Below are 12678 nucleotides of genomic sequence, written 5' to 3'. Positions count from 1 at the left end.
TATACTGTGAATGACTGCAGCTCATTGATGCTCACTGCTCTTCATAGAGTCTTGGTGTGGAGCCGAACCCCTCTATGAAGCAGTATGTGGACCTCCTCCAAGTCATCTGCAGTTCATTCCTCCCCAATGCCGATGTTCTACAGGACATTTCTGTCATTTTCGCCAAATTAGGTAGGTCTCCTCATCCCTGTGATAACTGCATAATCCAATAGCTCTGTTCAGCGAATCTCTGGGTGTGAGGATTCTCTTTCTTAACTGTTATCCAGTTTGTGTGACTGTCGTTCTTTTAAGGAGCAGTCTGATTTCCATTTGTTTTTGTAGCTGATAAGTGCAAAAAGTCACAGTCTGAAGAGCAGGAGAATGATGTTCAGCTGGACTCCAATTACTGCTCTTCACTCAGGGGTGAGTTTAAGTGTTTAGGTGTGTAGACTTTATTGATGACTTTTGATTTTGGAAAAAAGACGAACCTTTTTTACTGGAGGTTTTATCTCCAAATTAAGTGGTTTGGGGATTTGCTGTCCATCAAATGCATTTTTGTTCACCATGCATTTACCATTTTTAACTTTACTTAAGGCACCTTAAATAAAAATGTTTTCGCACCATTGATATGTACTGCTGTCGCAGCAATAAGAATAACAGCAGAATATCAGAGTGCAGCTTTTCTGGGAATATACCAGTACAGTCTTTTATTAGTAATAAATATTCACACTTACTGTTATGAAACAGGGCATTTGTGTTCCAAACGTTGTTCTGTGAGTGTACAGTAAGTGGGATTTGCTCTCAGTGTACACAGTGTATGTTTTTAAGTGAAGTACGTATGAGGCTGACTGTGCAAAATAAAGAATAACAGTAACTTTTTTCGCACTGCAAATTGAAATGCAGTTTGAGATTTTTGTACAACAGTTGAAAACTCATATCAGTACTACATGATATTTTCTGCAAGATACTTCCACGTATATTTTTTACGAAGCACATAATACCATCTCAAATAAATGGCAATATTTAGTATTCTTTGTAGTGTTGGATAGTGGCAGGTGTTTTGATTGTAATGTTGATGGATATCATGTTTAACTGTGTTCAGTTAAGACCTGCATTTGTTTTTTTTTCTCCTAACAGAAATGTTGAAGGACAAGAAGGTGTTTCCAACAAAGAGTACCAGCTGGATGACCTTAGCACGTAACCCCCTGATCCCTGATGATAAGACTTTGGAAAAAGTCTTCAGATCGTACAGCAATGTGTGTCTGCTCAACCTCCCCCCTCCTAACAAGCCCAAGACAAGGTCCGCCCAAGGTACTGTACCGTCAGCTATCGGGGCCCCCAGTCAGCAGCATGCATTTGAAGCAGAATCGGCTAAATTTCATCGGTAGATGGAACAGTTAAGGACACCTGCCATTTAATAATCATCCGTCCACATTAATAAATAATAATGGTTTTGCTACGGCTGAAAGTTTAATATGTGACAGTCAGCAGGCTAGCTTGCCTGTGTACTTTTAACGACAAATGGCTACAGGACATGCAGAATTGGGTTTATGTGGGAGCTGAAGATGAAGAATTATCTGGATGATATCCCTCAATGTGAAACTACATGGAGTAAGATGTGTTGTAATGCCGGCAATTTTTTTATGTTTGTAATAGTCAGAGTCTTTGTCAATGTGCTTCTTACATTTCCTCTGATATGTCCACAGAAAAACAAGTGACATTCAGTGACCAGGATCGGGCTCTTTTCCTGAACATCTGCAAAGTGAAGAAGTTGTCTGAGTGCATCACCACAGAGCCCCAAACTGAGAATTACAGGCCCTGCCCGGCCCTGCAGACTCAGGTCCGCAGGCTGGTCCCCTATATCCAGAGGTACCTCTTCCACCATGAGGAGAACGCCTACTGCGAGCTTCAGGACGGCGGCATCGCCCAGCTGATCAAGGCGCTGTCTTTCGGACAGGTGCGCAGTCTCGCTCATCCCTGCTTAGCTGCACACCCGACCACAAGTTCCTTTCTGAAACAAAAACAAATTAAGACGTGAAAAATTAAACCTCCAAAAAAGGCAACGCAATTATCACAGATCAATAACTCTTTAGATTTCAGTACATTAAAATTAATTGTTTTGATAGCTACAGGGCAGCATTTACAGTAAAATCCCGTTATAGTGGACTTGCTTATAACGGAATATCGTCTATAACGGACGAGGTCCGCTGGTCCCGGCCGTACACCTTTAAGAACATGCAGAAAAAGCATCGGATATAGTGGACTCGCATATAACGGAATTTCGCTTAGAATGGACAAACAATTCGGTCCCCAGGGCCGCTTTTAGCTGTAGTTTTGTTCGGCTATAACGGACATGTATTTCCGCCTACAAGGTGCGTGGCGTGCCGGTGATATACAGCGCAGATACGTACGTAGTCGGGATTATTAATAGTCAGGCATCTGGTCAGGTAAAGTTGGATTACTACATGTACAATATAATAATCTATACCACAGGTGTGTGTGTGCTGGGGTGTGGCATGAGTAAATGGTGTCCTGTAGTTGTGTTCTGGGCATAAAGAACCTCTCGATATAATGGACTGTTTTGCCAGGTCCCTTGAAGTCCGTTATAACTGGATTTTACTGTAACAACCAGTATTCACATCTTTGATTAATATTTGCTTTATATCACAAAAAATGCTTTAGAAATCATAGAAGGTAAATCTTCCAGGTTTAAAGACATACAGGCTACAGTGGGTTTTCCTTCCCTTTTCTGTATTGCATAACATGTAGAACTGCCCGCTGGCCCATATTAATTGTCACGGCTCGGCTCTGCAGTTGGATGAAACTCAAAGCCTCCAAATGAGCTAGACACAATGTCATAGGCAAGAATGAGCATGAATGTGAGCGGCGGCCGGATGGCGTCCTGCTCTCTCTGGTGGCTCCTGTCTGCCTGGACGGGATTATGGTGAACCATAAGCACCCCTCCCCCCCCCACCCCCGTGCATTTTAAGTGGAGACAAACTGTTCCAGTGCTGCTCTTTGAAAGCTGGCTTAGGCTACGCTGCTTGTAGGCGTGAAAGCCTGGTAACGGCGTTTTGCTGATGGTTCTCTTTCTGCAGAGCCCCCGTCTTCCTAGCTTCCTTCACATGTCAGCCCGCCGGTACGTTGTCTGCTAATCTGGTTAGAGACCTCCCTGTTTTCCTTGTCTTTCAAGTGTGGTGTGCAGCTGTGTGAGGAAGTGAGGTCTGGCGAGGCTGCTGTCCGAAACGTCACGGCCCTGTTTAATCCCGCCTGTCTCTGTGAGGCTCGTAAATCTGTGGTTAATATGCCGCTTTTCTACTGCCTGCTGTTTCCTTTAAATAAACTGGAAAACTGTCCATGACAACAGAAGGGAAAAATACAGAAAAAATATATATATTTTTTCCCCTTTTATGCAACTTTTACGTAATACATAATTATAGAAAAAATTTTGGTTGGTATCCGTAATGTGATAGGAGATGTACTTTACTGAAGGAAACCTTGATGATGACAAGGCAGTAGAACAGACTTTGTGATTTTTCATGAAGATGTCCTGCATTACCGCTACGCTTGAAAGCAGGAGGAGAAACTAGGAGGGAATTAAAGGCAGACCTTTATTATTCTGTAATTCTGTTTTTTATAATAACCAGTCATCTAAGGAAGACTGTCATTGTTAATTAATTCAGGCCCCGTGAGTCTGTGGCCATAATGAAGCCTCTTTTGTGCGACTCCAGCGAGGCACGTTACCTGAACTGCTGCTGTGAAGCCCACGCTTGAGGCTCGGAGGAGGGGGGGGGGGGTGTGCATGGAAGATTCTTGAGAGATGCTCTAGCAGTGAGGGACTTTCACCACAGTATTAACCAACATGCATGCACAGAGTGAAAGCCACAGTTAGTTGTTGTTTATCCGCATTGTTTCTTCCTGCGCTCTTGTTTGAACAGGTGGGTAAACTTTACATCCAGTATCAGCTGAGTATACCCAACGAGGAACCCATTTTTGAAAAGGAAGACGCCATCTGCCTTCTGAAGGACAAAAAAGAGTTGTACATCCAGAAGGACCATCTCTCCACTAAGTTAGATATCTGCAGGTGAGATTTTGGCCTTTGCTCTCCTTACATCCTGGCTTGAAGTCATATTTTGCTAAATATTAGTTATACCTCTTTACATAAATACATTTTATCTATGATAATTGCATACTGCAGATATGTTTCACTGACCATATGGATCTGTAGGTAAAAGATTTGAACATGAAATGCATCTGTACTGTTAATTGAAGTTTCTGGTTTCATATTTGCCCATAAAGACTACATGTCGGGTAGGGATGTAACGATACACTCAACTCACGATTCGATACGATTCACGATTCTGAGTTCACGGTACGATTTCCTCATGATTTTTTAATTGAATGAGCTGCAGACATATTTATTCAAAAATATTTCTTTATCTTTTTAAACTATGCAAAATGTGTCCTCTTCTTATCAGTGCAACTGAAATTGAATAAAATACTGTTTAAAATCTAAATAAATCAAACAGTAAATAAACGGTAACGCTTTACATTAACTGCACCTTCATAATGGTTTTATATTGCATTCATAAAACGTTCAGTACACCTTCATAATGTGTTCATTAAGTATTCAGAAATATTCATAAACATCATGCATGTATACCTTTACATCCTAACATCCTTTAACAGATGTAATATACATTAATAACAAACATTATATAATAATAACAAACATTATAATTGTATAATCACGTAATGTTTGTTATAAACTAAGGCGTGCATGTGCAGCTTTTTAGCGTGGTTTGCCCTTTTAATAATCTCCGCTCTGGCGCTGGTGAATTGAGCTCACTGTGGTGCCGGTGGACATGCTGAAGCATTTTCATTGTGCTATTTGTGTTTGTTATCAGTCTTTTACAATGTTTGCATGCAGTGTTTGTCTTCTCTGTGCTTTTCTCGCCGTTTTCGTTTGCGATTGCCGGAAAGCTAAAATGTTGCCACACTGCCGATTTCAGATCGGGTGGTTCATCCTCAGTTTCAAATTCACTCGCCATCTCGCGTTCGGTCAAAACCAAAAAACTAATGTATGACGTCGACGTGAATAAGCAGTGACATCTGACGTCGAACTGACGTTGTGAAATCAAATGTAATATTACACCAATTTTTCTGTTAAGAAAAGTACTGTGAAGTACTCCTAAAGTAGCGATTCGTTTTCCACAGCCGGTTTAAATCGGTTTACATCGATTTTTAACCGATTCGCGATTCATCGTTACATGCCTAATGTCGGGTCACACAATCATCTACTGAATGAAGAAATATAAATGTTGTGAGTTTTACTTAGTGGCATGGTTTCTGAGGGGGAGATTCAATCCAGCTATGTTTTGTTTCCCCACCACTGTATGCTCTTCTTCTCAAACAGTGTTTACCATTTAAATATTTCCTTAAGCAGTCACTCTAATCTGTCACACATGAGTCTCGGAAGGGGTGGGCTTGGCCATCACTGAGCCTTTGCTTGAAGTAGGGTTGGAGGTCCAGTAGGGGGCGTGCTTTCCTTTGGACTAAATAAAATACCAAAAGCCTAGTAGGGACTGTGTACTGCAGGGGATCTTTCTGAGATGTCAAAAACAGGTCATTGAAGATCCCAGGGTGCTTAACACGAGACTATGATCTGCCTAAATTCTTTATTTATTAAATCATGTCGCCCTACCTTACAATATAATAATTTGGCTCACCTCTTGAAGAATTATTAACCTTAGAAAATGTATATATAAAATTATACAATTATAGTATTTATACATTTATGATACTGTATAAATTGTTCATTCTTTTCATATTTCAGTACTGACTGAATGTTTCTGTGATGTTTTTCCTCTTTAACAACATTCATACTGCATGTCCTCTCTCACCACATCCATAATCCTCCTCTTAGACCTTCCTCTTTCACACCTGCCTCCTCTCCATCTTTCACTCTACCATCCCCAGTTCTGCCTCCTTTCTTTTCGTTAGTGCCACCATCTCCAGCTCATATCACTGGTCTCACTACCACCTTGTAGATCTTCCCCTTCACTCTTACTGATACCTGCCTATCACAAATCACTCTTGCCACTCTACTCCCACTCCACCCTGCCTGCCCTCTCTTCTTCACCTCTCTTCCACACTCTCTGTTACTCTGAACTGTTGATCCCAAAGTATTTAAACTCCTCCACCTTCATCAGCTCTACTCCCTGCATCCTCACCCTTCTGCTCTCCTCCTTCTCATCTACACACGTGTATTCTGTCTCATCCTACTGACCTTCATTTCTCTCCTCTCTAGAGCGTGTCTACACCTCTCCATAGTCTACTACACCTACTCCCTACTCTCACTACAGACATTCCTACATATATGTCAATTATCTTAAAAGGTTTTCTACTTTGCATCGTCTAAATACTTTGGGATATTTTAGTAGTTGCAAAGAAAAACAGAATCTGGTTGGTTTTGCTATCAGTCATTAACAAATGACAAATAAATTACTTAATCTGCCAAAAACTGAGCTTCTGTTTAAGTATGATAAATGGCTAATTATGCTAACAAGGGGTTTCTTTCTTCACTTTGATTTGTTTTTTAGTTTCATAAGTAAAATCTGTCCATGGTGTCTGCCATCTCTGTCTACAAGCCTCGAAGGCAGACTGTGTCCCCTTGATGCTGCCAATAAAAGTGATGGATTTTCATGCCTGACGGGAAGCCTGCTGAGATACCCAGGCCACCTGATACTCTGTCACCATGGTTCCAGTCGCTTCTTGGTGTCCAGAACAGCGTAGAACAGCTGATCGGCTAGCAGATAATGCACCAAAGCCTTGAACTGGGCCATTTAAAGTTCCTTTAAATGTCCATAATAACGTATATGTTACATTCTCCTGCTGTTAGCAGTTAGCGATTAGCAGCAGACGTGAAGGTACAGGATATGAATGTTTATGTCATGTTTTTTTTCATTAACAGCATTCCGATATATATTTTAATTGTCTTAAAAGGTTTTCTACTTTGCATATGGTAAAGGTCATGGACACCCAAGATGTCATGTTGCTATCAGGCAGCCTTGCATGTTTCTAGTTACTGCTGTTACAATTTTGATGTTGCTGATGTAGGGACCATTAGAGCCCTTTTGGGGTGGGATGGTTATAGGGTTGCCAACCATCCCGAATTGTCCGGGACATTTTGATTTGTCCCTTCAGGGGCAGCTCCAGTCCCGTATTCCAATCACAGCTATAGTTGCTATTTCAAGAAAAGGAGCAAGTACAGTAGTGGCTTGTCCTTTTACACTGTGAAATGTGTAGATTTCTAGTATGAAACCTTGCGATTTCCATTATTGTTGGTCAGCTGCTCTGCCCGCGTACCTGCAAGAAAGTGTCCCTCATTTGGGGCTTGAGAAAGTTGGCAACCCTAGATGGTTAGAGTGGAGCTGGGATTTCAGTGGAAATTGTAAATCAAGAGTATTAAGAGCGCTCTCTGTTTTTTGGGTTTGTTTGGGTTTGGAAGAAGCCTACAGACAGGGAGAGTCGGGCTGTGTCTGTCAGCCCGCTGGGGGCTGCACAGCAGCATGTGGGATTTACAACCACAGCCCTCCTACTTAGCCTCCATTTCCCTTATTTAAATGAATGTCTAAGAGTGACCCAGAAAGCTCTCAAAAGGTAACATTATGGCAAGTATGAAACATGAAGCATCATTTGCAAGGTTAAGTGAGGCTGATAAACGTCCCATATTTCAGAGCACAGCACAGCAGAGTACAGGCCTCCGCATTAATGCTCATCTTCCACAGAATGCCGAGCTCCCCGGGACCTGCGTTAGTAATGGCATATGCTGCTCTGCAGTTTGTGGCGTTACGTGTGTGGCGGTGCTGCTGTGGCGAGGCAGAGGAGTCTCACTCTGCCGTTTATTTTATATTTATGTAGCTGATCCTACCACCTTCACCCACAGAAGCACACACCCCCTTCCACAAGCGCCTGGCAGCAGCCAGACAGAGGTGTATCCCCTGACCATGCTGCTGTCTGTTACAGGGAGCTGGTGAAGCTCTTCAGCACTGAGAGCAGCAATGGGAAGGAACTGCAGGACTTCCTGGAGGGACTCATCTCCAAGCTGGATGTAAGTGGGATGGAGGTGTGCCTCTCTACCCTTTGTCTACTTCAGTCCTCATATTAGTCCTTATTCTTCAACTAGAAAATGAATTACAACTAATAAGCATAACAGTTAAAAAACAAAACTTCATAATTATTTTCCAAGTTCTTGGCACGAATAATGAAATTAAAAAGAAAAAAACCTGTGCAATATGCTAAACTTGAACAAAGCTAATGCACATGTCTTGTACTGCGTGGGTGAGCGGCACTCTGATGTAACGCCCTGCCATCTCCTCATCGTGCTGCTGCCTGTAGGACATGCACGGGCTCTTACTGCATACTGGGATTCGTGATGCCGTGAGCTCTGAACTTTGGGCATGCAGAGCCCATCTGGGATATGAGCAGAATCTCATATCAGGACCCGACTCTCTGGGTACTGCGGCTTGAATTTATTTCTGCTGCGATAGTGGTCTTCTGCCCTTTTTTCCCCAGCCCCTTATACATTGAAGCAGTATATTGAATTCTCAGATGCTTGTATTAACGTGGTCTTGCAGAGATGTTGACTTAGCCTGACCTACGCCTTTGAGCGGGGTAAAGTTCTCTGGGCGAACACAACATCAAATCGGGTTGCAAAAAGAGGCAGTAACTGCAGTTTAAATCAATCATACTTGACCTGTGCCATATTTAGACCTCGTGACATTTTTATGTACCAAAGCTAGCAGGCAGTGACAGCTGCACCTACTGTGTGAAGCTCTTTGCTTTCACCTGTAGGTTTTCATGTTGCAGACGTGAATAAAAATTGCAGAAACCTTTTTCAGAGTATGCTGGATTACAGTTCAAAGAGTTTGAAAGTGCAGATAGTCGCTTTTTTTGTTTTTGGATATTGTATTTTTCTGTTTGTTTCAGCGTTCGGTTTCCTGTGCGAATGAGGAGGAAGCGTAAAGCTGTATGTATGCTGCATGCATGAGCGCTGCACGGACATCTGCTCTTAGGGTGCTGCAGCACCTCCCTGTTTATGTTACGCACCGTCGGGCCACTTTCAGGGAGGAACCCTGGAAGCTCATTATTTTATTTTCAAAGGAATTGATCAAGCAGTGCATTCAAATAGAGAATGGTAATCAGGCCAGCAGCTCTGTAATTAAAAGCAATATTTTTTAAGTTGAGATGATATATTTTTTTTTTGTATCCACCCCCATTTTAGAGTATTTGTTTTAGGAATCTGCTAGAAATTTAAATTGTGTGTTTTAATTCCCGTGACGTTCTCCCGCTCCTTCTCTTAAACAATCGTTTAAAGCCTTCAGAAGCTGGGGGTCTTACCCATTCAGACAGATGTGAATGATATGTATTCATTAGCTTCGTAGACTTATAAACATGTCACAGTCACATCATGCTGTTCATGTTTTTGCCTTAACATCGTCTATCAGTAGAGCCTGTTTCAAACTAAAACATTGTGTGTTTCTGCCTAAACGAAAACAAACAAACAAAAAATGTTCCACGAAAAGTCTTGTGTTTTGCAAACAGGATGAAGGGGACTTGAAAAGGTTCCTGCAGAGGTGGGACATTAAAGAGCTGCCAGGCTCTGAGGAGAAGTGGGAGGTTCCACAACCCTTGGAGATTAAACCTGAACCTCTGGGTAAGTCCCAGGCTGAGCACCACCTTGGATACCAAAAAAACTGTAGGTGCCGTAGGTACACATGTAACCTGTAATCTGCCCCACACCCAGATTGTATTTCAGGTTTAAGTTTTTTTCTAAATCTTAAAATCAGTGTCAACTGAAAAACTTGTGTTCTCGTCACAAAATATAATTTATTTCACAATATTTTGATATTTAAGACTTAAAATGGAGTTACAGGTATCTTTATCATTTACATGTAAATGCGGTATTCTGCTATCTGCACCCATCTACTTGGGGAGAAGATCCTGATAGTTAAACTGAGTGCATTCTGCAAACCCACAGTCTTCGCTGGCTCAATGTTCGGCCAAGCACCAAGCATCGTGGAGGAGCAACGTAAGGTTGAGCAGACAGATGGAGAAGATACGCTGGCATGTTGGCCTCCCAAGGCTTCTCTTCATAAAAATCCAGGGTCACACACAGGTAAGATTTCAGGGTGTTAGAAACAGGGAGGTGACAAGAATACTGAGTTTGCAAATGCTGAAGTCAGGGATAGAAAAACAGTGCTATGAATGAACTTCACAATCCGCTTCAGAGGGAATCTATTTCAGGCTGCTGGTAAATGCACTTTTTAATTAATGATTGGTAACATAAGGTGATTTCAACTTTGTCCTGTCCTATTGGCTATATTATCAATTTTTATCTGCCCCTTTTCATATCTCCCTATCACTGGGCACATGAGAAGTCAATCAATTTCTCCAAAAAGAAGGATAGTATGTGGTTTGCAAGTCCAACATTAATGTAGCAGTGTTCAGCATTGTATCCATTTATGTAATATACAGGATTACAAAAAGGTTTGTTTACATTCTTCCATAAAACACATCAGTTATTAACTGTTTTTGTTACTAGGCAACATTCACACATCTTTAAATGCTAGCTAATTTCTTTGGATTTTGTTGCAGTTAAACTCCATAGGTGAAATAATCTCTGTGTATCGTCAGGACTGTTATTATAGAGGCAAAATAATATTTTATCTAGATTTTTCATATATGAGTGGTGGTAGTTAATGCTATCTGTTATAAAAGCTAAAGAAACCATGGTGTGTCATTCAGATTTTGTGGACTATGTGCTTCAGCCAGTGCAGGGTCCGTCGTGGAGTCTGTGATGAAGATGTGGCCCCCTCCAGCCCCACCCAAATCCAGTGACTGTGCGAGTGCAGAAGGTCACAGCCGCCACGACAACAGAGAAGGGCCTCATTCACAGAAAGGACAGAGTCACTTCCAGCCGGGCTCCAGCACAAGCACCTCGCAGTCTACAGGTTGGTCTTGGTGCACCAACACTTCCCTCCAAATTGCATAAAAATATATCGTCCTTAACTGAAAACCAAATTTTTACCGAAACACGTTTTCTGAAAGATTTTGTCTCCAATAAAGCGACCATGCAGTGTGTTAAAGCAGGCCCTATTTTTGAGTTCATTGAGAATTTTATTTTCATTACTGCAGAACATAGCGAGGAGCTGTGGTTGTTGACAGTTGTTTGTGTTGTTGTCAGACAAAAGCAGTGAGGCCAGCACGCCGGCGGCCCAACCTGCTAACGCTCAGCCGCCAGAAGCCAGTGAAAGTCACGATGAAGGAACGAAGCCCAAGTTGGTTACGCGGGAATCCAGGAAACCTACCCATGATGCCACTTCTCCGGAGCAGCATGCAGCCCTCTCAACCAAGTAAGCAACTTTTAACTGTCCTCTCATCTTGAGAGTTTACACAGCAGTCTGCTTTGGACCTGACCTTTCAGAAATGGCACTGCATATTTCTAGATCTAGCTGACATTTTAACCCAGACTTATGGAATGCACTCTTACTTGCCCTGACTCGCTCTTGTCCTGTGTCCAGAAACACATCTACAGATAAACCACCAGAACACGGAGGTGCAGGTTCCAGAGTTTTCCAGGGAAATGGGGCTATCGAACGTGGCCCCATGGCTCTGGATACTCCAGTCTGGTCAAATCCGTTACCACCAGAGAGTGTACTGGAAGACCTGGTTTTGGACTGTTCCCGGCCCAACACGGTAGAGTTCCCTGAAGATAAATCAGACAACCGGGAGATTGGGGAGTGGGGAGAGCTGCTGGTCAATGCCTTCCTCACACACTGGAAAGAAAGTGGGAGTCCCAGTGGCCCCAAAGACATCATGTGGTACAACCGCGAGGGAGAAGGTGGCCAGCCGTTCGACTTCAAAGTCACCTTCAGTACAGAGGACTCTGGCCTTCATGAGGTCTTTGTGGAGGTCAAGTCTACCGTGAAGTCTGAGAAACACTTCATCCGCCTCTCTGCCAATGAGCTGGATCTGGCTCTGAAGGAGAAGGAGAGATACCACATCTACAGAGTCTACAACGCCGGGGACTCGCAGAACGTGCGCCTCTGCCGTATAAAAAACCTGGCCCAGCACCTACATTCCAAGGAGCTGGAGCTCTTTCTGTTTGTGTAGAGCTCCCTATTTTAACGATGTCTTTTAAAAGACGACCAAGTGCACTGCTTTTACCACACAAATCTATTTTAAATGAGATCTTTCTTTTAATTGTTTTTTAGAAATTATTTTTAAGGATTATTTACATTTTAAAAAAAACATTCTATGTTCAGTACTTTAATTGTTTCATGCTTGGGGGGCTTTTATGTATGCACCCATATTTTTCCAGTATTTTCTGTGTTTTGTAATTGTTTGATGGTAAAATCGTTACTCCTTCATATATGTCATAAAAAACAGTGATTGGCTGGACATTGCTTGGAAAATGGTTTAATTAAAATTGCCTAAAACGATGTAAGCTGTCTGACCTTTGTTAGTACGGTTCTCAGTCTTCAATTTCCAAATGACTGCTATGATTAATAATTTACAAATAAATATTTGTGTTAACACTGTTGAATGTGAATGCCAGTTTATTTTTTCGGTTACTTCAAAATTTCTACGAGCACACGGGACATAATTAGCGTTATATCTGTTCTCAGTAGGCTA

The 12678-nt window shown here is 42.1% G+C and overlaps 1 protein-coding gene across 7 annotated transcripts in view; it reads left to right on the top strand.

Annotated features, from left to right (window-relative positions):
• LOC111853852 (uncharacterized) overlaps positions 1 to 12589 on the top strand; it is a 42597-nt gene extending 30008 nt beyond the window's left edge. For 6 of the 7 annotated variants that reach the window (XM_023831222.2, XM_023831223.2, XM_023831218.2 and 3 more), the window contains 11 exons: positions 48 to 171; positions 322 to 402; positions 1117 to 1290; positions 1686 to 1936; positions 3918 to 4063; positions 8008 to 8092; positions 9586 to 9697; positions 10022 to 10159; positions 10812 to 10994; positions 11228 to 11396; positions 11565 to 12589. In XM_023831222.2, coding sequence (XP_023686990.2) covers positions 48 to 171; positions 322 to 402; positions 1117 to 1290; positions 1686 to 1936; positions 3918 to 4063; positions 8008 to 8092; positions 9586 to 9697; positions 10022 to 10159; positions 10812 to 10994; positions 11228 to 11396; positions 11565 to 12156 — 2055 coding nt within the window. In that variant the 3' untranslated portion in view covers positions 12157 to 12589. Of the gene's footprint in view, positions 1 to 47; positions 172 to 321; positions 403 to 1116; positions 1291 to 1685; positions 1937 to 3077; positions 3119 to 3917; positions 4064 to 8007; positions 8093 to 9585; positions 9698 to 10021; positions 10160 to 10811; positions 10995 to 11227; positions 11397 to 11564 lie in introns of those variants that run through there. The other variant, XR_002840534.2, reaches the window with a different exon arrangement.
• The last annotated feature ends 89 nt before the right edge of the window (positions 12590 to 12678 follow it).

Source organism: Paramormyrops kingsleyae, chromosome 5, assembly GCF_048594095.1.
Source record: "Paramormyrops kingsleyae isolate MSU_618 chromosome 5, PKINGS_0.4, whole genome shotgun sequence".
Taxonomy (NCBI): Eukaryota; Metazoa; Chordata; class Actinopteri; order Osteoglossiformes; family Mormyridae; genus Paramormyrops; species Paramormyrops kingsleyae.
Note: the sequence above shows the minus strand (reverse complement) of the source record. Positions and strands in the feature narration are given on the sequence as shown.